Source organism: Emys orbicularis, chromosome 2 (assembly GCF_028017835.1).
Source record: "Emys orbicularis isolate rEmyOrb1 chromosome 2, rEmyOrb1.hap1, whole genome shotgun sequence".
NCBI lineage: Eukaryota > Metazoa > Chordata > Testudines > Emydidae > Emys > Emys orbicularis.
The window spans coordinates 90,674,281-90,700,917 of NC_088684.1; the positions used below are offsets into that span (position 1 = coordinate 90,674,281).

At 39.7% G+C, this 26,637-nt stretch overlaps 1 protein-coding gene across 1 annotated transcript in view; it reads right to left on the reverse strand.

The window, feature by feature from the left end:
• The window catches only part of PIEZO2 (piezo type mechanosensitive ion channel component 2), a 364,496-nt gene that overhangs the window by 119,618 nt on the left and 218,241 nt on the right, over nucleotides 1-26,637 (reverse strand). The window contains 3 exon segments of the mRNA XM_065398323.1: nucleotides 1,774-1,812; nucleotides 4,614-4,730; nucleotides 9,739-9,898. Coding sequence (XP_065254395.1) covers nucleotides 1,774-1,812; nucleotides 4,614-4,730; nucleotides 9,739-9,898 — 316 coding nt within the window.

The following is a 26,637-nucleotide window of genomic DNA, read 5'->3' on the forward strand; positions in this document are numbered from 1 at the left end:
CTGTGTGAGTGAAACTGCTACTTACTAACTTCCATTAGGTATTGTTTCTAAAATATGAAAGAAACTTAATGAAATCAAAAATATCAGGAGTACTTGTGGCACCTTAGAGACTAACAGACTAACACGGCTGCTACTCTGAAACCTGTCATTAATGAAATCATTTCAGCAGGTTTCTCTCTATACTGAACAATCACACATTACACATGATGTTAACACAATTGTCCTAAGAATAATTTTAGCAGACCAATTTATGCTAAAAAGAATTATGACACCGATTTCATTAAATTTTCTTTAACAAAACAGTAATAATTATGATGATGGTGCTTTGCACTTCTACTGTAACTCCCATCAAAGAATCTCAAAGCTCTTTATAAACATTACTTAATCCGCAAACCATCACTGTGAGGTAGGCATTACACCTATTTTAAAGACAGGCCAGTTGAAGCATGGAAAGGTTGTGCCTTGTGTTAGGTGACATAGGCAATCTCTGGCCAAGCTAGGAAAGAACCCTGATCTTCTGACTAGTTCTATGTCATAGCCATGAGTCCCATCCTTCTCTTTCATGCAGCCTTGTGGCTGGATATTTTTTAAGGTTAATTTTCTGTCTAATGGTTTCCAGTACCGATGAAGATGATGGGTACAAATGATTTGCATTTTTAAATCAGTAGGATGATCTGCATTTGTTACAATTAGTAAAATTAGTTGTGTTTGTTACAATTGTTTATTACTCAATGTTTATGCCACTATTTGAACTTTCCTTTCTGCAATGTGTTGTTGGCCATTGTCCTTGTTTGGCAAGGGTTTCTAGCAGCTGGCCAATGGAGATGGGCCAGTTTTACAGAACGAATCTCACTGCAAAATACATTGTGTGGTTTCCTGATGCAGCAGTTGTCAGAAGGGCTGGGGGCCATATTCAGGTTTGGTTACAGCTGTTTCTAGGCTGCATGGCGGAGGAAATCTGCAGCCCCATTTGTTAAAGTATGGGACTGACACAGAGCATTTCCCCCTTCAGAATCTGCTAGGATTTCCTGCCTTTGGGCTAATTACTTTGTTGCCTGTTCAAATAAAGTTTCATACTTTCCACCATTTTAATATTCAACTCAGGTATTTGGTCATTTTTGCTGGACCTCAGCAATTCAACATGAACACTTTAAAAACACATCACAAAGAAGGAATTAAACCAAGTTTTAGGGTAGCTTATGTTAGAAAAGCAGAGTTGCATGTTTTGTTTAAAATGCAAGGAACTAAGGAAGATCTTTTGCCAGTGAGTACAACCTCAAATATTCTAATGTCATGAGAGATACTTAGTAAGTTTAAATAATCAAGATTTTGGATAATCAAAGGAGCTCTCAATGTAATTAACAACAGGGAGGTTTGGCTAATCAAGGTTTTAATATAATGTCTAGACGAATAAAAAGATGAGAACATTTTAAAATTTCCTGGAAACTTGTGTCTGTTAGGTATATCATAGAATCAAAGAATATCAGCTTTGGAAGGGACCTCAGGAGGTAATCTAGTCCAACCCCCTGCTCAAAGCAGGACCAATCCCCAACTAAATCATCCCAGCTGGGGCTTTCTCAAGCCTGACCTTAAAAACCTCTAAGGTCGGAGATTCCACCACCTCCCTAGGTAACCCATTCCAGTGTTTCACCACCCTCCTAGTGAAAAAGTTTTTCCTAATATCCAACCTATGCATAATCCATATATGCATAATCCATATTTACGCCATCTATATGAGTACAAATAAATTGCAAAGACTGATAGTATACTAACATCAGATGACTTGTATTCATCTTGAGTCATTGACAGAAGCTGTAAAAATCAATAGGACAGATTATTAATGAAGAAGCATAGCTCAAGCAGTAATAAGTTTAATAGATGCATGCATATTTGCTGATCCTCTCAACAGATCTGAATTAAGAAATTCAGTAAGAATTTTTAAAGAGTCAGCAGAATTGTATATTATGCCCAATAACACAACATTCATTTTAGCATAATTATTGGTATAACTTTTATTTTTAAATGTCTTAATTCCAAATCACAACTGAAGATGTTATACTGAAATTATATGTGATGGTCACGGGAATTCATCAATATGTTATTACAGTTAGTATCAAATGACTTTCCAATGAGACACTTAAAATTAAGGTTTTTAAAATGATTATTAGAATTTCTCTAAGTATAAAATCATTGTCAACAGAATTATTACGCTAGGATAAAAATGTTATACCTACATTTCAAAGTATTAATAATATCATTGGAATTACTGGAAGAGCATTACATTTTCATCAACAGCATCTAATTACTGCCCTCCATCATTCAGCAAAAATTACTGATATATTATGAAGCAGTAGATGGAGATATAGAGATCATCAAAACGCACTCTAGTAATTTCTATTTGTTGAAAATTTGATAGATAATAATTACATAGGGCTAAAGGCTGCAGTCTTTTCTCAGGCAAAGCTCACGCTTGAAATCAATGGGAATTTTGCCTGAGAAAGGTAAGTAAGATGTGACTCATAGAAGAAGAAAATGTTGTAACTATAGTATTTTGAAATTTGTTAAGAATACTCAAACTCATCTTCCTGCAACATATTGGCTTTGCCAAGATTACATTTGGCTTATAGAAGATGTATCTTTTGGATAAGAGAACATATTTCTCTACAAGTAATCAGCACCACATGTAGTGAAACTCAGAATATAGCAGAAGGCTTTTGTTTGGTTTGGTTTGGTTTGGTTTTTTTTTTTAAAGAAAGCAAGCTTTGGGACCCATTTTTCAGTTTTTATTTATGAAAGTGGCTCTCTTGAGTTAGGCTGATAGGGTTGGGCCCTTGCTCTGTGACATGAAAGCAGTGTGTGAAGCACAATGATCCCACCACATTAATCAACTTTTACTGCCTACATGAAACTTTGTAGAGAACCATGGCCTTACAATAGGACCTAGCAAAGGCTACAATTGTATTATAGGAGTATATGTATTTTATGGTTTTTATAATAAACAATTATGACTGGGGCAGCCCCTTTCTGTACTCCAAACCATTAGTGCTTCTCTTGGGCAATAGATCCTTCAACAAATGCAACTCTATCTATTCTTGTTCGTTCTATTCCTATGTGTGCGAATGTCCCTATCACCTATTGCCCACATATTACACTGACTCAGCTCCACTTCTGCTGAAACCGTCATCCATGCCTTCAGCTCCTCTCGCCTAGACTACTGCACCTCCTTTCAACGGCCTTCCCAATGCCCAGCTTTCTAGAATCCAGCGACTGTAGAATGCTACCTGTCTTTAAAAATATGCAAACATCCTCAAACAACTCCACTAGGTTGGTTTCATTTCAGGATCTGGTTCAAAACTATCTTTCTTGTTTATAAAATCCTGCATGGAATTGTTCCTATCTAGCAGAATTTGTCCTCCTGTTCTCCCCTTTTTATTCCTTCCCCTTATTTAACACATTCTTCATCTCGCCCTCAACAACATCTCTGCACTGTCAACTTAAGAGTCTTTTTCTCTGCAGCTCCTGCACTCCGGAAACTCCTGAATCTCTCCTCTTCATTTGTTATTTAAATGCTCTTTCCCGCTGTCATCATTTCACTTTGTAAACGTACACTACCGCCACTGCAAAGCATTCTGGAATACAAATTGTCTGAAAGTTGTGATACCATATATATCATATCACATCTTTTAACTGCCTTTTGTTGGTTTGTGGTTATCACCGTTCCAGATCAGACAGTATGAAGTTGAAGATACTTCCAACGTATGTCTTCACTGGCTTTTCTAATAGCAGCTGAGGATATAGGAGTACTAAAGTTACTACTGCAATTGTTGGGGATATAGGAATATAGCAATCTCTTTGTTGTTATAGTTCAGTGTCCAGTTCACTCAGAGCAGTTTTTATTATTATTATTACTACTACTACTGTTATTGTTACTTCCATCACAGTACTCTTGGGGATTGGAAATGTTAATTTAAGGCTCACCCTAATACTTTTGGAGCCAAAATCTGTGGGCAGCTGACCATATGAGAATTCCTCTAGTGGGCAGGGAGAAGGAGACTCTTTGTTGCTGTGAAGCTGGTGGAGTTGGCTCCTACACCAACTACCCTCCCCATCCTGGCATCGGGGTGTGCAGGGAAGAAAAGGAACATATTGGTGGCAGGTTGTGTTGTGTTGCAGGAGGGCGAAGGCAGCTTGGCCTCACCAATTAGGGAGCCTAGTCAGCTGTCATAAGGTAGATCAGCATTTATTGCAGGTATGTGGCTTCCGGACAGCACTTCCTACTCTCCTGTCCATAGGGCCGCCCAGCGCAGGAGAGACTCTAATCCTGGATTTTTTTGTTTTGGAAGCTGGAAACACAGGAAACATTCTGCTTTCACTTCCTAGCATGGTCCCTTGTTTTTCTTCTTCTAAGTTTTACAAAATAATAACATTCCTTTCCCTACCTTTCCCCAAAGTCTTGGTGTCAAGCCAATTACATAATCACTCACACATTTTTACTTGGAACTTACACCACTATGTCCCCAAATAGTAATACATTACTTTACAAAGTTACCACAATAAAATGAACTGCACGTCTGAAACATTTTGACGTAGGGAACCCTTTCCCCAGGTCTTACTTTTCTCTCATCAGCTGTGTAGTGGCTTGCATACCACAAACTTCGTCTCCTTGAGGTCGGGTTGCAGTCTGTTTCTTTGTCTTCTTCACTGATACCAGATTTCTCGTCATCATCCATCTCCTAAACAATGGGAATGGCAGGGATAGTTGTAATTCTTAAATAGCGATTTTCTAAGAGTAACACTGTGGTACCTAGATGCTGTTCTTCCTCTAAATTATATGCCTTGAAATATCTTCTAGTGTTTAATGTACTGTATCTATGATGGATGTGTTTTATTAGTATGACATTTTCAGAAAATGATGACAGAGCTATTCTATAATTGCTAAACCCATCAATATCAAGATGTTTCCTGATTCCTACAGGATACCATAAGTAACCAGACTTCCACATCCTGCTTTATAGTATAAACCAAACCATAAAGTATAATGCAGATATGTAATCATTTTAAAGCTAGATTTACTGAAATTAAAACTCTCTGTTGTTTGTCTATTTGAATGTGAAGACAGCATTGTCTTGCTATACTGAGAAGTAAATTAAATGAAAAAAATATTTTCTGGGCATATGTAATACGTATTCAACGACTACAGAATAACACACTAATCCTGTTCCTGATATATGGTAACACAGTAAATGGATCAGGACAGTGAACTGATTCAGAACATCTACAAGCCACACCTTGAACAATTATGGAATCACATGCCCAATGGGAAATTTCTTCCAATCCCCTACCTTTTAGTAGTTAGGTTTTAATCTCACTGTGAATAACAAAACTGAGGATTTTTAGGATAGAGTGTACATGCTCTAAAGTGGGTTATCCCGTGAGGAAAAGCACTCTACTAATAAACATTTGAGTCTAACAAACAGGAAGCATTAGAGTCTGATTCTGCATTGCTGGTGCACTAACATTATAGTTACCTTAAATCATACTTCATCTCTATGTAATTTCTATCAGCCCTGGCTAAATAGCAGGCAGTTTAGAGAGTTGATTACACATAAGTATTAAGCCAAATTCTGATGTCATTTATACTGCTGTAAGGCCCCAATTCAGAAAACCAATCCCTATTTAACAAAGCATTTAAGCACATGCTTAACTTCAAACACATGCTAAGGTCCCACTGGCCTGAATGGGACTTAAACATGTGTTCAAGTGCTTTACTAAATTGCAACCAAAATCCAGAGTATCTATTGACTTCCGTGCTCAGGATTTACACTGATGTAAATTAGAACAGATTTTGATCTAGTCAAGTAATTTTAATATTTTTCCCCACTTTCAATGGTCTGACTTAACAGGCGGAAACATGATTTTTTCCTGCACATTTTATTCTTTCCATTTAGTAGATACATTTTATTTCTTTGTTTCAAATGACGCCTGAATTAAATTTGCTTTTGATTTACTCCCCCCCCCCCTTTTTTTTTTTTTTAAAGAGGACAGTATCATAACCAATGTCCACTCAGCTCTGGGAACAATGTTTGTCAGTTTATTTGAGCTCCATCTGCTGACTCTATCGAAACAGCACAAAATGTTACTTTTGTCTTCTTCCTCAGGCCAAGATTTTCAAAACCAAGACTCTGAAGCTGGGCTTTAATGGGGGTTGTGAGGTTCTCTGCCCTTTTATATATCAGCCCACTTATTCTGAAGTCTAACCCATGAAATAGAGCTGAGATTTACAAAGCTGCCCTTGGGAGAAGGGTGCCTAAATAATCCAGGTGGATTTGAAAAACCCACTCTACAAACCTCATATTAAGCTCCTCTTTTTAAAAAGCTCTGCCTAAATAAGCAGTATTTATTAATTTATTTTTACTTCTCAAAAGCATAGCAGCACATTTCACATATGTATGTATATTTATATTTAGAATCTAGAGGATATTTCAAACCAAATTTTAACAAATGTAAAAGAAACTAATTATAAGGCTTAAATTTGCCATGCCACTTTCACGTATTGAAAGTTTTCAGATAAAAGTGGCCCACAACAAAACATTTACCAGCAACATTTAGTTTGGCATTGATTTGACCAAACAAACACTAAGTGTACTGAGATATTGAGATAATGATTTTAAATTATACAAACTTCAGGTGGTGATGGGTGAGGGTGGGAAATGGTGTCTTGTTTAATCTATTTCAAGGATGAGGAAAAAGAGGTAAAGCAGATCATTATCTAGCAGACAATCTCATAATTCTAGGCTGCCTTTGGCTTGTCCAACACTTCCAGTTCTCCCACCATACAAGCAACTATGATGGTTGAGTGCACAGCTCCAGGAGAGTTTAAGAGTAGCACTAACAATAGAGGGTCCTGTGGCACCTTTAAGACTAACAGAAGTATTGGGAGCATAAGCTTTCGTGGGTAAGAACCTCACTTCTTCAGATGCAAGTAAACTAACAATGTTCTCCCAACCCCCACCTTCCCCACCAGACTAACTCAAACAACATTGCAAATAGTAGAGGCCTGGTTCTCTTCTCACACAAGCTTCACAGTGAAGTTATTCCTGATTTACATCAAAGTGAGCAAGTGAAGAATCAGGCCCTAGATTCATATTTTAAATATTATCCAGGGAACCTCTGGACAAACTGATTCCTGATATAACTTCACTGAAGTCACCAGAGATAAATTGGCTCTTCTTGTTTTATTAAATTATTGCAGGACTCAAGGGCCCAAACATGAGGTCCTTACTCAAGCAAACTTCCAAACAATTTTAATGGGAATTTTTCCTGAGTAAAGACTGAAGGTGAAATTCACCTCTGCGTAGAAGTAGCACAATCATGCACCATTTAAAATCCCACTTATGCTCCTTTTTGAGCACTTTTTCTCACCCTGAAAACTCAGGACTCAAATTCCTTGAGCATTAGACTCATAGACTTTAAGGTCAGAAGGGACCATTATGATCTTCTAGTCTGACCTCCTGCACAATGCAGGCCACAGAATCTCACCCACCCACTCCTGTAACAAACCCCTGACCTATGTCTGAGCTACTGAAGTCCTCAACTTGTGGTTTAAAGACTTCAAGGTGCAGAGAATCCTCCAGCAAGTGACCAGTGCCCCATGCTGCAGAGGAAGGCGAACCCCCCCCTCCCCCCAGATCTACCCTGGAGGGAAATTCCTTCCCGACCCCAAATATGGCGATCAGCTAAACCCTGAGCATGTGGGCAAGACTCACCAGCCAGACACCCAGGAAAGAATTCTCTGTAGTAACTCAGATCCCACCCTCTCAAGTGTCCCATCACAGGCCATTGGGCATATTTACCACTATTATTCTGAAGCTGCATTGTACAGAATAGAGAAATACCATCTGCTCTCAGATTGACCCATTCAGCAAATTTATCATCTTTGCCTTCTGAACTTGGTTACTAATGTAGAGGAGATAAAGATAAGATCCTCACTACTATGCTGCTTTGACATTGTTTCAAATTGTAAAAACAGAAGACACAGGCAGCTACAATAAAAGACAAGGACCAAATTCAGGTCTCCATTAAAGTAGCATAAATCCAGAGTAACTATTGACTGCAATGGAATTATGGTGGATTTAGACTGGTGTAACTGAGAATATAATTTGGTCTAAAATCTTCTAAGACAAAACAAGTAAAAAGAAAAATCAATTCCTGATCCATGGCACAATCAAAGGTGAAAAACCATACATAGCGAAATAGTCTATAAAACTGCTAAGATTTAGAAACCTTTATGGAGAGATGTTGTAACAGTGTATCTTCTGCATCAAAAAAGAAGCCATAGTACAAAGACAGCATTTATCTTGCAATGTTTTCATATTTTGATATTTTCCCTTTATAAAAGTTAACTTTTGAAGACATCCCCACTAGCTTCCTGTCCTCCTAAAAATGTCTGACTCTTAATAAAGAGGCACAAGGCGAGTGAGGTAATAAATGAATGACATTAATATTCCACAAGGATTCAACTGAAATTTAGACTCTTCACAGCTTTAGTGCTGTGTACCTGTACTACTATGTGCAGCATTACCAAACCCAACTTCAAAAATCGTGAGTCAGACCTCCACAAATCATTCCATTTTTAAAAATAATGAAATTTGGGCTCATTTTATTTTCCTTTTGTTTTCTGAGTCTTCGGGGTGCCTTTGTAATCAGGTTCCATGCTTTTCTCCACAACCATAAGATCGAAGAACTTTACTTTTTAAAAAAATGGAAGGTGAGATGTTCACATAATCACATGAAACCTGGACTTGGGGCTTTAAGAAAAACACCAATTATTGCTAGACTCATGATAAAATTGCAAGATTAGGCAAAACTTCGTATGTTTTACAGTATCCTGCACCAGATTGCAGCTGATATTTTGGTTTTTGGGCAACGAGCCCTTGAGGCTGCTTTTAAATTTTCATTCTCTATTGCCTTTGGTATGGGGAAATTTTCAAGGCTGTGTAAAGACCATGAAACACAGAGGAAGATTGCTCACCAGTAACTCCTGTGTGTTGCACTTACTACTCATTTTGCTGTGACTTTATGGTGCTTTGCACTATGAGAAGAAAAAAAAAACCCCTACCTACTGTAGACAATATTCACACAGACTTCCACAATTCAAAAGTAAGCTAAGAGCTGATCTACACTAATGCTCTGAGACGATCTAAGTTACGCTAGTTCAGTTACGCAAATTATGTAACTGAAGTCGACATAACTTAGGTTGACTTACTTCAGTGTCTACATCGTGCTACGTTGATATGAGACGATTTCCCATCGACATAGCTTCTGGCTCTCGGGGAGGTGGAGTACACAAGTTGATATGAGAGCACTCTCCCATCAATTTAGCGTGTCTTTACCAGACCCACTAAATCAACACCGCTGCATTGATCACAGCAGTGCTGCTTTAGTCGGTAGTGTAGACATGACCTAAGTCTTTGATCCCATAGCCCTTAATCACATAAGTAGTCCCATTCACTTTAAGAGGACTACCTATGTAAGAGCTGGAGGGACTTATCAGAAAGAGTGTATTTAAGACAGCAGCTTGGAAATGGCTGCCTCACATAAAAATTTCGTTCTACTGTTTGCAAATGCCAGTAACAATCTGAGAATCTTACAGTCATTAGTGAGCATTAGAAAAATTCTACTCTGGCAGCTTCATTCTCTTCATAAAGTGGGAAGAAAAAAATATATTATCCTTACAACAGGCTCTTGTAGCCAAAGGCGAATAAGAGTTGCCAGGGTGTAGTACATCATCAGCAGTAATATGGGATTGGCATGGTGATACCAGAGTAGGTCTTGGTTTGCTATGATCTTCCAGGTGCTTGAGCAGTTGGTTTGAATTACTGAAGTGACACCAAATAACCTGTTCAAAAAGAGTAAGAAAAAAATTTAGAGAACAAATATTTAATTTTAAAATGTTTTAAAAGTGCAATTAACAGATACATTATTATCTATCTTAATTTTGTTTAATTTTTCTACTTCTGAAACATTGGCTTTAATACAGTTTGATTTGATTAACATTTTATTTATTTAAAGTGTCAACTGAAATGCAGGTCAAAGTCAACGTTTTCATTTCACAACATTTAGTGAGTACAAAAAAGGGAGGGTTTTTAAAAATAAATTAAATAAATAAATATATGGAGATATACCTATCTCATAGAACTGGAAGGGAACCTGAAAGGTCATCAAGTCCAGCCCCCTGCCTTCACTAGCGGGACCAAGTACTGATTTTGCCCCAGATCCCTAAGTGGCCCCCTCAAGGATTGAACTCACAACCCTGGGTTTAGCAGGCCAATGCTCCCCCCAGAAAAGACAGAAAATAAGGACATTATGTCTTTGCACCTCTCCATTCCAATGAAAAAACTACCTTGGACCTGACCCTTGTCGACCCAGGCCTGAAGAAAAGGAAAAAGAAAACTTCATGGCAAATCTGCGTGTTACATCATGGTAGTCACTGCCACTCCCTCTGGGTCCAACCTTTAACATTTAGTAAGTTATGATTCATAACAAATTAGTAAATTGTCCCACATCATCATTCTAGTCACTTTGTCCCGGATAGAGTTGGAGATCAACTCTTCTCAGTAATATCTACGGAGGCTTCAGAACTAGGAGTTTTAATGCACTGTCCTAAAAACCTAGGCCCTAATCCCCCAACACACATATATATGGGTAATTTTACACAAATGAATAGTCCATCTAAATTCAAAACTGTTCTAGATGGAAATCGAAGCCATTCAAGAAACACATTTTAGAGGGGGGCACAAGAAAAGTTATTTGTGAAATTACTTGTGAAAAATAACATAGGTGAAGTTTTCCACAAAGAAAACATGAGGCATCTCAGAGAAGGATTTTTAAATTATTATTTTGCTTTGGCCTGGACCTCACAAAAATTTCTGGCTGGTAAGAATGGCTTTTTGCAGATTGAAAATTATTTCAAACAAGAAAACTGCTATATTTTCTACAATTAAAATTTAAAGCAAGATGCTAGAAATTTCACACCAAAACTGGTGAAAACTCCATAATGAATCTAGTCCCTACAGTTTAAAATATTTTTGCAGAGTTCAAAAGCAGGGTTATTAAAGTCCTCACCATGATTTATCACTATTTAACTAAAGCTTAACTAAAGATGGCAAAGCAACGATTTCTTTGGAAGACTTAAGCAGTGATCTCTATTCACCTAAGTACACTGTATTTTTTAATGTCTAACTAGGCAGTTAGGCATGCCAGATAATGACTTTCTGTAGGATTATTGCATACCTCACCTTCTGACTTCAACCAACCAACACAATAATTCCACAGAAACGTACTGCCTGGTGTGTGTCTTTTTGAGGTTATGAAAGGAAGAGAATTAAAAAGGGGAGATTCATACCTTTTCATTTACAAGAAATTAGCAATATGGGTGTAACAGCATCAATCACTAATCAGAAATCTCTAAATCCGATATTCTAACACATTCTATTAAACAATTTCCTTAGTGGTCACTTCTCATTCTGAGCGCTAACATGAGCCAGAGGCTATAAACTTTAAGACATTTTACAGTTTTTGGGTGGACCCCACTGCTTGGAAAAGTAAAAGAGAATTCTGCATACAAAATAAAATGCTGTAACTATAGAGGAGCCTGAGCGGCCAGGTTTGGATATGGCCCAGAATCAAACTTCCTCTGAGTTCAAGCACATTTGGACCTGATGATTTGGTTCAGGTCTATCTAACTGCAACATATGCTAAACTGTGTTATGTTAATATTTCTACTATCATAGTAGACCATCCTCTGTTGCCTTCTGCCTGGTCTCTCAACCAACTCGCATCTCTTCTCTCTCACTGATCAGATACATTCAGCTCCCACCATTCTATCTTTCTCCTTTATTTTATGCTACATTCTTCTCTCTACTATTTTAAAATTTTATTTGTAAGTACAGCATTGAATCACACCAACTCTGTTTCACAACTGTATCATTGTTTCAGGTCATTATCCAACTCTCACTGAAGTCAATAAGAACCTTTAGTTTATACTAAAATCAGGAAAAGAAAAGATGTTACTGTAGGTCATCTACTTTATCTCTCTGTCAGTGTAGAAATGATTCCTACAATAAATATTCTACTGCTTTGTACAAAATCTACAGTAATTTTAAAGTTTCTAGATTTAAGTCTTCATTTAACCTCCCTTGGAAGACTACTACACATTCTACATGGTTTTACTGTTCAGAAGATTTTCTTGTTATTCAGCCTAAATACAGTATTCTTTGTTTTATTTTCATTCCCATTTTGTACCACCCTAATTAATTCAAGTCCCTTCTAGCTGTTTATTCCTATTAAATACTTGTAGATCATTACAGTGTGCCCCACTTAGTTGTCACATAGCTATGCAATACCTATTTAGCTCTTTTAACCTTCTCATAATTCAGTACCTCTAGATCGATCATTCTTTATCTTCTCTGAAGTCACCCATATGTTTCAGCATTCTTCCAGTATGAAGGTACTCAACACAATATTCACTATGTGCCTGATCCAAAGTATAGTCAAGTCAAATGGAAATATTTTCATTCATTTAATGGGCTTTGTACCAAATTGCCTCTCATGCAGCATTTGTGCCTGGCCATTAACTTCAATTCGAATTGCGGGTGCACAGAATCACTCAAGATCAGACCCTAAAACCTTTTAGTTATTCAAAGCTTTTAAATACATAACAAATATTCTGGGATGACTTCCACAATACGAAGTTGCATGAGAAGTGATATATGACATACCATGCTTCGTTCTAGATATTTTGATGTCAGAAACATGTCACAAAATCAGCCCAACTGAGGATCAGCTATATTTTGAGCTTGGTTCTGACCTTAGTAGACGTCTTTTCCAACATATATAGCACATACCATAAGTAAAGGGAAAAGAGGAAATAAAATGCAAAACTTGACAAGCATGTAGCTTGTTCAGTCTGGACACTGGAAAAACATCTGGAGAAACCCATCTACTACTGTATACTCTTTGCTTAAAAAATCATATTTAGCTCCTTGCTAAACAAATGATTTTCCAGGTACAACACAGTGAGCCATTCCATTTGTGCATAGAGGCAAAAGTTGTATTTTTCAAAGTACAATTTAGTATTCCAAAAACATATTTTATAGAAATCACTGAATTCACAGAGAGGCAATGATCCAAGAAGTGTTTTAAATTATGAAGGCCAGGAGGAACTTTATTACTCTGCTGAGGAACATTAGGAAACAGCTCACTTAAAAATAGCTTTTAAAACAAAGGTAACAGGTGGTTGTCCCATTGCTGCTTTTCAAGCCCATTTTCCCAGCAAAAGCTTCCTACTGAATCTGTGAAGTATCCATTTGGTGGATGTACTCTGAACTTCCAAGACTCTTTCTGACAAATTTGCAAGCTGTGACTATGATAAATATTTAATAGTAATTTAGCAGCAAAATGACATTGACTTAGAGTGGAAATGTTGCTTTTAATTGAAAACCATGAAAAACTTTCTCTCACGATATTCCAAATTATCGAGTTGTTGAAGTGTCACACAGATATTGGCTGCACTCAGCTCACAGCTAACACGTGTCCAATTTACAGCAGTTTATTGGTACTTTAAGATGTTATTAGAATCAGTGCTATGTTATGGTTTTAAGTATCCACTGATTAATGGTTAAGCGAAATTAAATATACATTATCCACAAGACTGCTGAGCAAATTATTTATGATCAGCTATTGCAATATATGCTACATACAGTTGTCATGAACTGGGGCATTTTTCATTTCAAAAACAGATTCACAGGTCCAGATTCTGGTCATGTTGATGTTATTAGCAGTCTATCCATGGACTTCAATGGGACCAAGACTTGCTCCATCAGTTTTTAAACCAGAAGGGCAATTATGATAATGTAATCTGACTCACTGTGTAAACCAAGTAATTCTTGCATTAAATCATAAATTGCAGTTGAATTCAAGTGTATACTTTAGAAAGACATCTAGTCTTGATTTACAAATTCCAAGTGATGGAAAATCTATCACATCACTTGGTTGGCTGTTCTAATGGCTAATTACCTTTATTGTTAAAATTTTGCACTTCATTTCCAGTTTGTATTTGTTTAGCTGCAACTTCCAGTAATTGGATCTTGTTATACCTTTCTTGGTTAGATTAAAGAGTCTGCTACGATAAGATACCTTTTCCTTGTGTAGGTAATTATAGATGTAATCAAGTCATCTCAATCTTCTCTTTGATAAACTAAATTGATTGAACTCCTCGAGTCTCTCATTGTAACAACTATTTTCTAGACCTCAAATTATTCTTGCAGCTCTACTCTGAACACTTCAACTTTTCAACACCCTTTTTTTCAAGTACGGACACCAGAAATGAATTCCAGTAATAGTCTCAGCAATGCCATATGCAGAGGAAATTCCACCTCCCTACTCCTGTTCAATATTCCCGTTTCTACATGCAAGGATTACTGTAGCCTTTCACACACAGAATCACAATGGAAGATTATGTTCATTTGGTGATCTACTATAATAACCAAGTTCTTTTCAGAAGCACTGTTTTGCAGGATACAGTCCTCTATCTTGTAAGTGTAGCCTAGATTGTTCCTATATACATAACCTCAGATTTTGCTGAATCAAAACAAATATTGCTTTCTCCCAGTTTACCAAGCAAACCCGATCATGCTGTGTATGTAGGTTCAGAAGGATTAGATTTTTATCAGTCAATGTTGATAAGCGTCAATTTCTCTGTACACACAGAAAAAATATTTCCATCGACAATAACCGAAAATGTACAGCTATGCAAAGTAAGAAAAATGCTTCTTGAGAAATGATTAGTGCTAGATTTAAGGATATTTACTTTGTATATTTTGAAATGTGATGTTGACAATTTGTTTCAACAGCTATGAAGATTTAACTTTTTGAATCTCAACATCTTCTCTCATAAATAATTATTACCTGACCCCTCACAATTTTCCCCAACTGTGAAAATTTAAATTGATAAAACTTCATACTTCGCTGAACAGCAGTGATATGAGTACCAACTGTTGTATTACATCCTTATCATTACACAAGGACTGGAAAAGGAAACTAGTTCCATTTAATACTTCCATGTCATAAATAAATAAAAAAATTGGCTAAAGAAGCCAGTATGTATCATTATCAAACATGAGATGAATGCACTGTTGTTACAGTATTAGATCTGTCATTGCAAGTTTTTCATACGTTAGATGGCAAAACAAAAATCCTTGACAGTGAAGCTTTTCTTTATCAACAAAACTTTTTTTTTTAAATGTAGTTAAAATGCGTATGTACAGTACTTCTAATTTCAGATTTTATATTTTGGAAATAACTGAGTTTGTGACTTCATTAATGAGGTTCTCACTTAATCTGACTCCTATTTCTGGTGTTTAAGGTCAGGGAATAATATGATATAAAAATGCTATTTTTGATCCCTTAATGCCAGAAACAACCACCTTGCATTAAAGGGTTAGGAACAGTCATTAAGTAATTAAGACAACTAAAAGCCACGTTTGCTGCAGAAAGCCTGCAAGTGAAAAACTAACAAGGTCATAGGGATTTAGATCCTGATTCACTAGATGGAAGTAAAACACATAGCAGTTTTTCTCATGAGCACACACTAACATGCAGCAATGTGCAAACCACACTTTATTCAGGTAATTACGCATAAAAAATTCATTCAGTGCTTTGGATCAAAGAGGACATCAAGTGATTCATAATGGCAGGAAAATGTCTCTTATCATGTACTATTGATTATGCTTCCTCTGAAGGGGCTTAGAGTGCAACTGATTCTCAGGCTGGCTAGAGTTCTAGTGAGCCTCTCAATGGCCTAATCACAAATACTCATAAGCAAAACACACTGTTTTGTTTTTGGTTCTCATGTATTCTCGCTGGACCTCAAAGTCTGGTGATTGAGAAATGACGGTTTTTGTCCCATTCTAATTGCATCTGTTGGCAGATTTATAAAAGCTAAACCTGTTTCCAGTATTGTCAAAATTCTCTCTGAACACCTGCCATAGATCATTCAGGTCAGGCAAATAAGGTGTTTACATATATGTTAACATATAACATAGTCTTTTAGTGTTCTATCCCATTCAGAGATGATAAAGTGAAGAGATGGAATATGTTACATCCTAACAGCTACTGAAATGCTGGAGAGGTTTTGTTTTGGTAAATGCAGAAAGAAAGAAAGAAAGAAAGAAAGAAAGAAAGAAAGAAAGAAAGAAAGAAAGAAAGAAAGAAAAGGATCTAAATGGTTCTCCAAACACAGCTGAGACTTACTTTTTTTCAAGCTGTCAGGGCCAAAAAAACAGAGATTAAAACCAACCAGCCAATTCCCACCCATCCCCAACCCCCAAAAATCTGTACAGCTATTGCATGCAATGTTACTTCATCTGGCAGAAGCCAGAAGCCACTGCTTCCGTAGGATGTAAAGGCAAAAGGAAGTATAAATTCCCAGAACAAATGTGATTGTGTTATCTTTTGAGCTGGGGAAATGATAATAAAAAGCATCGCCATTATAGTTTATAAGGAAAGAAACAATATTTGTAAAGGGAGCAGAAGCTCTTGGGCCCTCACTACAGGGGGATTTTTGTAACCAGTGTAACATAAGTAACAATGCTGTCTAATTTTAGAGACAATAATGCAAAATGCTTTCATATGGTGCTGGCCCTCCTTCTTGTTTCCAGTTGCTACATTGCATTCAAATAAATTAAAATGCTTTTCTAACATTACTTTTTTATACACCACCTTCTCAGATATTCTGTACACTGTGGGGCCATATCCCCATGCTCTGTTACATGGCTGCAACTCCTATTAATTTTAGTGGACAGTTACTCCATTATAACTAAGAGTACGTGGAAATAATGGGCCCATCCCTGCAATTGGCTCTTCAATGGGCTACACGTGGACCCAGAGGTCTCCCTGCAAGGATGATGTCTTTTTCCTTTCTTTCTCATGTAACTGGTACCACTATCTGGTAATGTATGTTACGAAGTACAATCAATGCAGCATCTTAGCATAATAGTGTAAAATGAAAATGTAATTAGGGATTGGAAAACTCAAATTGCAGCTTTGCAAAACATTTAGAAATTTACTGAATAAAGACATTTTCCCATCAAAAGCCTGCATATCACACAAAGGGGTTTTTGAAATAAAGATTTCTCTCTCATCTTTAGACCTTATTTTATGCTAAAATATTCCTATTACTGCTAATACAAATGTTAACACTTAATCACGCAACAATATTAATGCTAGGTCCGTATTATAAAAGCAATTTGATCTAAATGGAGAGAATCCCTGATTATTCACTCTGGACCTGCTCTCTTCTAGCATAAAAGTTTTACCATAGATGTAACAAAAGGTGAAAAATGAGTATGGGTAAGTCTATAACAATGTCAAATGTTGACGCAAAATGGGAGGTGATCAGAGAACAGGACAGTGAAAAGATCAAAGTTTTATACTGCTGAGGCAAAGGTTTATAGCAAATTCTTATAGGATCAGCATTTCCTCTTTGTTTGTTTACTTTTTATTATTACAGAAACTTTTTGCAGTGCCGGATGCTTATAAAGTCACTATTTAAAATAACAGCAAGATCAGAGGCTTTTTTATTTAAAGTAGTGTAATGCAAATTAAAAGAAAGCCCTAGTCCCCCAGACTAAGATACAGTACTAGAACATAATGCAACTTTCCTTCTTGCTCAATACTTGGTATAAATTGAGGGGGTTTTTCCACTTTGTTTCAGCCCAAAATATAATTATCCTAACAAAAGGGTGGTTAGCAAAACCTGAAATGAATAGAAATGAACAGATTGCTTTTTAATTTCTTTGGAAACACAAAGATAGTCCAAAGGTGAATATTTTTAGAAATGTTAGTAAAATTTACATTGGCTATTTTAAAATCAGCTGAACATGAAAAAAATGATTTTTCATGCTTTACAAAAATTGTTCAGATGCTTTTCTTCCTCGAGTCCTTTAAAAAGGTGGCATCTTTTTTAAACTGCAGACTTTACTTTGATTTAGCCCTCAGTGATGAATGTGAGCTTTGTCAAATCTGAAATTGGCTGGAATAAAAAATGCATCTGGAAGTAAAGCAATTGCATAGCAAAGAACAAATTCCATTATTACATATCCTTTTCCTCAACAATGCCAGTAGCCCTTACTCACACAAGCTGTCCCACTGATTTCAGAGAGACTAACAGGAATGAATAAAGGCTACTCACATGAGTAATGGTTTGTAAAATCAGATCTTTAAAACATGCTCCAAATTCTGTTATCCAGATAAACACACACACACACATATATCACATCACACACTGAAATAAACACATACTCTTGAAAAGAACCCAGCAGGTCTGACAGCCCCTCCAGACCTTATCTCTACCCCAGAAGTTTATTACAAATTGTACATACGCTGTAGGATGCAGCACACTTTGGGGCACAAGCCTCCAAAGTACACTAAATTTTAATTGACTGTACATTTTAAAAGAAACATTGGAGGACGGGGACTAAAGAATAGGGTAAGGTGGCCAGAGTATGTTGAGGATCCAGAAGGATTAGGGTTAAGATGATCAAGTCAGCCTTTACTAGTGGAAAAATTAGCATTTCTTTTGCCAACCCAAATTTCCTTGAAGAGCCCATAAAAACTTATCTTCGCCAAGGGCTTGATCCTGTAAGTCTCCTCTTCACACAGTTCAATGGGAGACCCATGTACAGAGGGCTTGCAGAATCTGAAAGGGTTGAAGCTTTTAAATTGCTGGTTTTGAGTGATGCAAAAATGTTCAAAACATCTGTGGTAACCAGTTCATAACATGTGAAAAAAACCCTTGTATTCACACTTGGATAATTCAAAATTGGCTTAATGGAATTTTTGCCATGCTTACAACAATTCATTGTTTGCTCATAATTCTTCTCAACCCAATTTTAGCTCAAGGAGATTTTTTTTAAAGTATCTGACTTAGAATGAAAGTGCCTTCCCTCAGCCATAACTACAGTGTTGCTATCACAACACTGCAATACACACATTGAACGTGAGTCTTGATGGTTAAGCAGATCATTGTAACTTTTGTTTGAATGTCATCATGTTTCTATAGCTCTTTAGCAGATGTCTGTTTGTACTTTTTTCTACCGAGACCTGGTTTCCATAGCTCCAATTGGATCAAAGTTTTTCTGGCAACGACAAAACCAGCACCAGTATATCCTCCACCCTCTTCTTTTAGCCAATGACTTTTCCTTTAAGGGAAAACTAATCTCAAATGCAGAGCTGTTACATGTGAAACCTCATGAAAAAATGCAGAATTTAAACCTTGTGGGCAAATATCATCCATGTAATGTAAGTAAAGAGTGAAATTATGAGCCATTAATCCAGGGATAAATGCATAGAAGACAGGGTTACACCCTGAGGACTGAGCATTACATAAAAGTTAGTAAAAACTTTATTTAACTACAACATGGCTCTTAATTAAAAAACATCTTATAGGCAGCCATAAAAAATTCACTTTTCTCTCAAGTGTATTAACAACTTTAAAACAGGATGTTAAATATTATTTGCTACACAACCTATTTTTGTAAAAGCAACCTAATAATGGATTTTTTTCTGAGGCTATGTGACTGGAAGCTGTTAGGCTTTGGACATCCATTAAAAACAACTGGACCTCAGACATTCAGATACTTAATGTGTGTGAAATAAAGCAGCTGGATATAAAGATTTGAGAGTTACAGCCTGTTTCATACAACATTAGGGCTCTGGAGTTACTCTCTACAGTGGTAGAAATACAAGAGTCTTTACTTTAGAGGGAATAATATCCCAGTGGTTTTACTAATGCTCTGGATACAATTAAAGCCCTTTAGAGCTAAGACGAAGGCTACTTTCCTAAGCATGGCATGAAAAAGATATATCCATCTGCCAAATCAGTCCATTTCCCCAGGTTTACATTTTGTTTTGTCATCCATACTGCATCTCTGTTATAGCCTGAATGCTCTGATGAACATTAATATAATGCTTGTTTTACAGTAGATCAATGAACTATATCAAAAGTTGTACAAGATGTAGCCCTGAGGGCAGGCCTGGATTAACCATTGCAACCAGTTGCAATGTTCCAGGATTTTCCAGCAGTAGGGGCTGGCAGCCTGAGCTCTGCCCCCGTCAGCGGGGGAGCCAGCAGCCCGAACCCCAGCGCTCTGTGCGGGGCTGGCAGCCCGAACCCCAGCGCTCTGTGCGGGGCTGGCAGCCCGAACCCCAGGGAGAGCGGGGCCGGGCAGTTGGGGCCGGCAGCCTGAGCCCTGCCCCCGTCAGCTGGGGAACCGGCAGCCCAAACCCCAGCGCTCCGCGCGGGGCTGGCAGCCCGAGCCCCAGGGAGAGCGGGGCCGGGCAGTTGGGGCTGGCAGCCCAAGCCCTGACACCATCAGCAGGGGAGCCGGCAGCCCGAACCCCAGCCCGAGCCCCAGGGAGAGCGGGGGCGGGTAGTTGCAGCCAGCAGCCCGAGCCCTGCCCAGGTCAGCGGGGGAGCCGGCAGCCCGAACCACAGTGCTCCGCGTAGGGCTGGCAGCCTGAGCCCCAGGGAGAGCGGGGCCGGCAGTAGGGGCTGGCAGCCTGAGCCCTGCCCCCGTCAGCGGGGGAGCCGGCAGCCTGAACTGCAGCGCTCTGCGCGGGGCTGGCAGCCTGAGCCCCAGGGAGAGCGGGGCCGGGCAGTAGGGGCTGGCAGCCCGAGCACCGCCCCCATGAGTGGGGGAGCCGGCAGCCTGAACCCCAGCCCAAGCCCCAGGAATTTGCCAAATCTCATCTAAAGCCAGAACCACAGCCCTCCTTGTTACCACCAGCCACAACCTCACCCGAAACTAGAGGTGGGTGAAAAATACCAAGCATTTTTCACAGAAAGTTTTGGATTTTTTTCACATTTTTCAAAATTCCCCAAGAAAAATTTACAAAAAACTGAAACGGAAAAATGGTCCATTTTCAAAAACTGTTTTCATGAAACATTTTTTCTGATTTTTGAAAACCAAAAATGAATTTATTTTTATTCGAAACCATTTTTTTTTAAAACAAAAGCCAAAAAAACATTTTACAGAAACATTTTTGGTTTCTGGTTTTTCTATGTTCGTTAAAAAAAGTTTCAATTAAAAATATTTTTCAGAGGTTCATAGATTCCGGGGCCTGGCAGTTGGGGCATCCATCACACTGAGGAAATTTAAACTTAAATCCCTGCAAATATTCATTTTTAGGAGGGGGTTCACAAGATTTCACAATTTAGTGAAAGGGGTTCGCGGGCTGTTAAAGTTTGGGAACCACTGATCTAGACCATCCCTGACAAGTGTTTGTCTAACCTGTTCTTAAAAATCCCCAACGATAGAGATTCCATAACTTCCCTAGACAATTTATTCCAGTGCTTAACCACCCTGACAGTCAGGAATTTTTTCCTAATGTCCAATTTAAATGGCCCCGGCTGTAATTTAAGCCCATTGCTTTTGTCCTATCCTCAGAGGTGAAGGAGAACAATTTTTCTCCTTCCTCCTTGTAACAACCTTTCATGTACTTGAAAACTGTTATCATGTCCCCTCTCAGTCTTCTCTTCTCCAGACTAAACAAACCCAATTTTTTCAATCTTCCCTCATAGGTCATGTTTCCTAGACCTTTAATCATTTTTGTCGCTCTTCTCTAGACTTTCTCCAATTTGTCCACATCTTTCCTGAAATATAGCACCGACAGCTGGACCAATGCGCCAGTTGAGGCCTAATCAGCGTGGAGTACAGCAGAAGAATTACTTCTCATGTCTTGCTTACAACACTCCTGCTAATACATCCCAGAATGATGTTTGCCCCCTCACCCTTTTTTGGGGGAAGGGTGTTGGGGGGGGGGGGAAATGTTACCCTGTTGACTATATTTAGCTTGTGATCCACTGTGACCCCCAGGTCCCTTTCTGCAGTACTTCTTCCTAGGCAGTCATTTCCCATTTTGTATGTGTGCAACTGATTGTTTCTTCCTAAGTGGAGTACTTTGCATTTGTCATAAGAACGGCCATACTGTGTCAGACCAATGGTCCATCCAGCCCAGTATCCTGTCTTCTGACAGTGGTCAATGCCAGGTACTTCAGAGGGAATGAACAGGACAGGCAATCATGAAGTGATCCATTCCCTGTCACCCATTCCCAGCTTCTGGCAAACAGGCGAGGGACACTTCAGAGGATAGTTTTGCATCCCTGCCTATCCTGGCGAATAGCCATTGATGGACCTATCTTCCATGAACTTATCTAGTTCTTTTTGAACCCCCCAAGAACTAGATAAGTTCATGGAGGATAGGATATATATAAGTGCTTATTGGATTTCATACTATTTACTTCAGACCATTTCTTCAGTTTGTCCAGATCGTTTTGCATTGTAATCCTATCCTCCAAAGCACTTGCAACCCCTCCCAGCTTGGCATCATCCATAAACTTTATAAGTGTACTCTCTATGCCATTATCTAAATCATTGATGAAGGTATTGAACAGAACTGGACCCAGAACTGATTTGCCATGTTGTAGTAGCGATGTGTGTTCCAGGATCTGAGAGAGACAAGGTAAGTGAAATATCATCTTTTATTGGAGGACCGATTTCTGTTGGTCGAAGGGACAAGCTTTCGAGCTCTACAGAGCTTTTTGTCAGGTCCACAGAGCTTTTCGCATAGGAGCACCACAACTGTTTCCACTATGGCACTCAGATCACCTGGCCACTGGGAGCACTGCCAGCCCAGTACCTAGCTCTCACTCCATGTGCATGGCCCTCAATGTGCCCATGGTGGCGGCTGAGGCTCCTGCTCCTCTCAGCACAGGAAAGCAGCATGGACCTGAGAGATAAGGTGCAGAGACCAGGGTGAGGGAAGCAAAGGTTCCTGGGAAGGGATGGCAGAGGGAGCCCCTGAGCTGAGGCTCCTGGGATGGGGTGGGTGTAGGGGTTATTGGACAGGGGGGTCGGGTTGATGGTTGTGGAGGACACCTGAGGGGGAAAGAGGCATCTCAGGCTGATGGAGGCAGGGGGATGCCTAAGAGGGGAAATGGAGGGTCAGGCTGGTTGGGGGGGCAGTGGCCATTTTTTCTAATCCTCAGAGATGGCAACCTAATTTGGTACCCAACCAAGTTTGCCCCAGTAGTCCCCCATCGTGCCAGGGGCAGGCCAAATTTCAGTGAGTGGCATTGCAAGCTGGCGCACAGGGTTACACTGCCACTCCGGTTTGGTGCCCTAGGAAGATGCACAAGCAGGTTCGGAGCTCTAGGTAGCTGGGCCTCTTCTCTTCTGTCTAGTTTAAGGAAGATGGAGAGCCCCCAGTTTCTATAGAGCACAAGGCCCGAAAATTCTTTAATCCATTCCTGCCTTAGGGCTCTTTATGGTGGCCCCTAAAGTGATTGTGTTAAGAAGAATATCTGATTACTACATGAAACTGTGTTCCCAATAGCTTTTCTTTCCCTGTGAGGGAAGGTGCCGGGGGGAAGAGAAGAGCAGCCTCTAAACTGCTACTCCATTAAGAGGAGGAGAGAAGGCAGAGAGATACCAGAAGCCCATTGCCACATAGTCATCACAAAGTGGTGAGGGGTGTGGGAGTGAGCAAGCAGCACAGCAGCTGGTGCAGGGAGAGAGGGGGCACCCTGGAAAAAAACCAGCAGAGCCAAGATCCCACACAAAGAGGTAAGGGCGCCTCATTCCAGTTGATTTTAGGAGAGCTGTCGGGCTCAGCAGTTATTTTTCATTGGTTATAGAAAGGGAAAAGGAACACACATGCCCCCTTCTCCCCATGTCACTACCTTCCTAAAGACTGGGTAGTCAAGACAAATATACCTGCCTTTGGAGAGACCAAGCAGCAAGGCTCTTTTCAATGCATGGGTTTTTTCTCAATTCCTTCCCCACAGAGGCCAGGGTAAGAGATGGCCCCCTTGATTCATTTCCCCCTCCCCTCCATAGGGAGGGCTTAGAGGGAAGAGTTTGTGCTGGCAGAGGGGGACTTTTGCTCTGAGAAGAGTAGAAGCGAACACAAACACATAACAAAAATCCTCTGAGTAGTCCCTGCAGCTCGGTAGGTGAGTGGCTTCCCTCCCAATACGCTGATGGGGGACAGGATTTACACATCTGCACTAGAGACAGGGAATGCTGAGGTAAGAACTGGCCTGACATGAGGGGCCTACAAGCTGCTTCCTTTCATTTGGCTCATGCTCTGAGTTCACTACCATAAAGCGTCAGGAGGAAGTCTAGCTGGGGTTCCATCTAATTCTATTTGGAGTTTCACTTACAGCTCCATCTCCTCTCACCCCCAACATTGTCCGTGGCTTTAAAACAATAATATGGCCTACATATGCAATAGTCACAACCTGTCACTGAATACCAACTGCAATGCAGTCACTAAATCAGGACTAATATTGCTATTCTTCAAAAAGTGCTGTGCCAATTCAGTCTGGGCTCTCTTTGGAGGTCTCCCAATCAAACACTGACCAAGTGTGACACCACTTGGTGATCCCAGCCTAAAATGGTATAGCTTCAAAAGAAAAATAAAGGTGGAAAAAAAGGAAGAAGACAAGTAAAACCAGTGAACCCATTTCCTGTTCTCATTGTTGGGTCACATGCCATATTGCTTTGCTGAGGCACTTGGAAGAGATTTCTGAAATACATGGGAAGTGATGCATCAACACGGATGCTGCTGGAACCTTGTGCAGAACCTCCAGGATGGGAGACAGAAAAAAAGAAATGTCAAGAGTCAGAAGGAAGGAAACGTACTGGACACATTAGGTGGCCATTCTCTCCCACTCCCTCATACACATGTTTAGTCAGAAGGACCAGTGGACGAGAGGAAAAACAATTCATGTTAAATAGCACCGTCTAAGGGAAGGATATAGCACTAGTATCAAGGAAATACAGCAGCAAGTGAGCTTTTATTTTTTTATACACAGATGAGCGAAAGCAATCAGCAAGTAGGCCCAGGTCTGTTGGAACAGTGTGGAAGGGATATAGGGGGGGAAAAAACGGAGGGAATGTTCAGAAACAATGCATAGTGTACAAAAAGGAGTCTCCTTGCCAAAGGGTGAATTTGGATACCCCTACACTCAGCAGGAGGCATGGTTTAATGTTGTCTTGCTGTGCCAATTAGTAACTGAGGTTACAAGCTCTTTGAAATGAGTTGGCAGAGTGACTGGAAGGATAGCAGCCAACAATTCCACTTCAGAAGTTTCACATATATAGAGGGGTGGATACTACAGACGGGCAGATTGAGCTGATTTTCCTGAGCAACCAGGTAACTCAGGCTATCGATCTCCCTGTTGCCTTCAGTTCAGATGCTGGTGGAATTAAAAACTAACTTGTGTGGTTAGCCCACCAAGTGTATTTTATGTCAGTGTCTTCAATAGAAATCATGTGGCAAAGGGAACACGTGCAAAAATAATGTTGGTGGACACAAGCATTTAGTAGACCAGAATTATCTGAATAAAACATTAGTGATTCAGGCACAATAACTAAGCATGTGATTGTCTGTTAGGACAATAAGTTTTTACTGGTCCATGGAGATATGCTGTTAGCATTTTATTGCAGAGCAAAGGATAAATTAAGTTTTGACAAGAGCAGTATTTGCCTTGACAAAGTATGTCACATATTGATTTCAGACTTCAGATGGAGAAAGCTTACAGCATGATCTACTGAACTAAATTCAGCAGCTTGAGCCAGGAATGCTAATCCAAACTTTGAGAGGCAGCGTGGGTCTTGGACAAGTGATTTAATTTTCCTGTGTTAGTTTCCGATCTGTTAAATGGGGATAATTATATTTATCAACCTACCTGTGAGAGGTTCCAGAACTGTCATGGAGATGTAGGTTTATTCTGTTGACTCATCTGGCAGCCAGACCAGGAGGATTTCATTAGATTCTACTCAGATGGATGAAAGATAGTGAGTTGTTGAGGCAAAAGAGTGACTAAGATCTTGCAGGGAAAACCCTAAAAAGTCAACTCAGGAGAAAACTCAAGCTCAGGTTTATGTTTGTTGATCTTAAATTAAGAATAAAGGAAAACATCAGAAAAGTGACTGTGGATGCAGGGATGATGGACATGAAGGCCTTGTCAATACAGTAACTCCTCACTTAAAGTCGTCCCGGTTAACGTTGTTTCGTTGTTACGTTGCTGATCAATTAGGGAACATGCTCGTTTAAAGTTGTGCAATGCTCCCTTCTAAAGTTGTGCAATGCTCCCTGTCATTTGGCAGCCGCCTGCTTTGTCCACTGCTTGCAGGAAGAGCAGCCCGTTGCAGCTAGCTGGTGGGGGCTTCTAACCAGGGTGGACCGGCAGCCCCCCTATCAGCTCCCCGCTCCCGTAAGTTCCCTGTGCTGCAGCCACCCAGCAGGCTATCCATCGGCAGTTCAGCTGTCCCTCCCCCCACTGCCATGTGCTGCTCCTGCCCTCTGCCTTGGAGCTGCTCCCAGAGACTCCTGCTTGCTGTGCAGGGAGGGAAGGGGGGGGGCTAATGTCAGGGTGTTCCCCTCCCCCCTGCTCCTGCACCCTCCTTACCCCTTCTCCATATAGAGAAGGGAGGGGACACGGACGGAGAGAGACAGAGAGAGCTTGGGGCAGCAGCAGCTGCTGTCTCCACTTCCTGATCCACTTAAAAA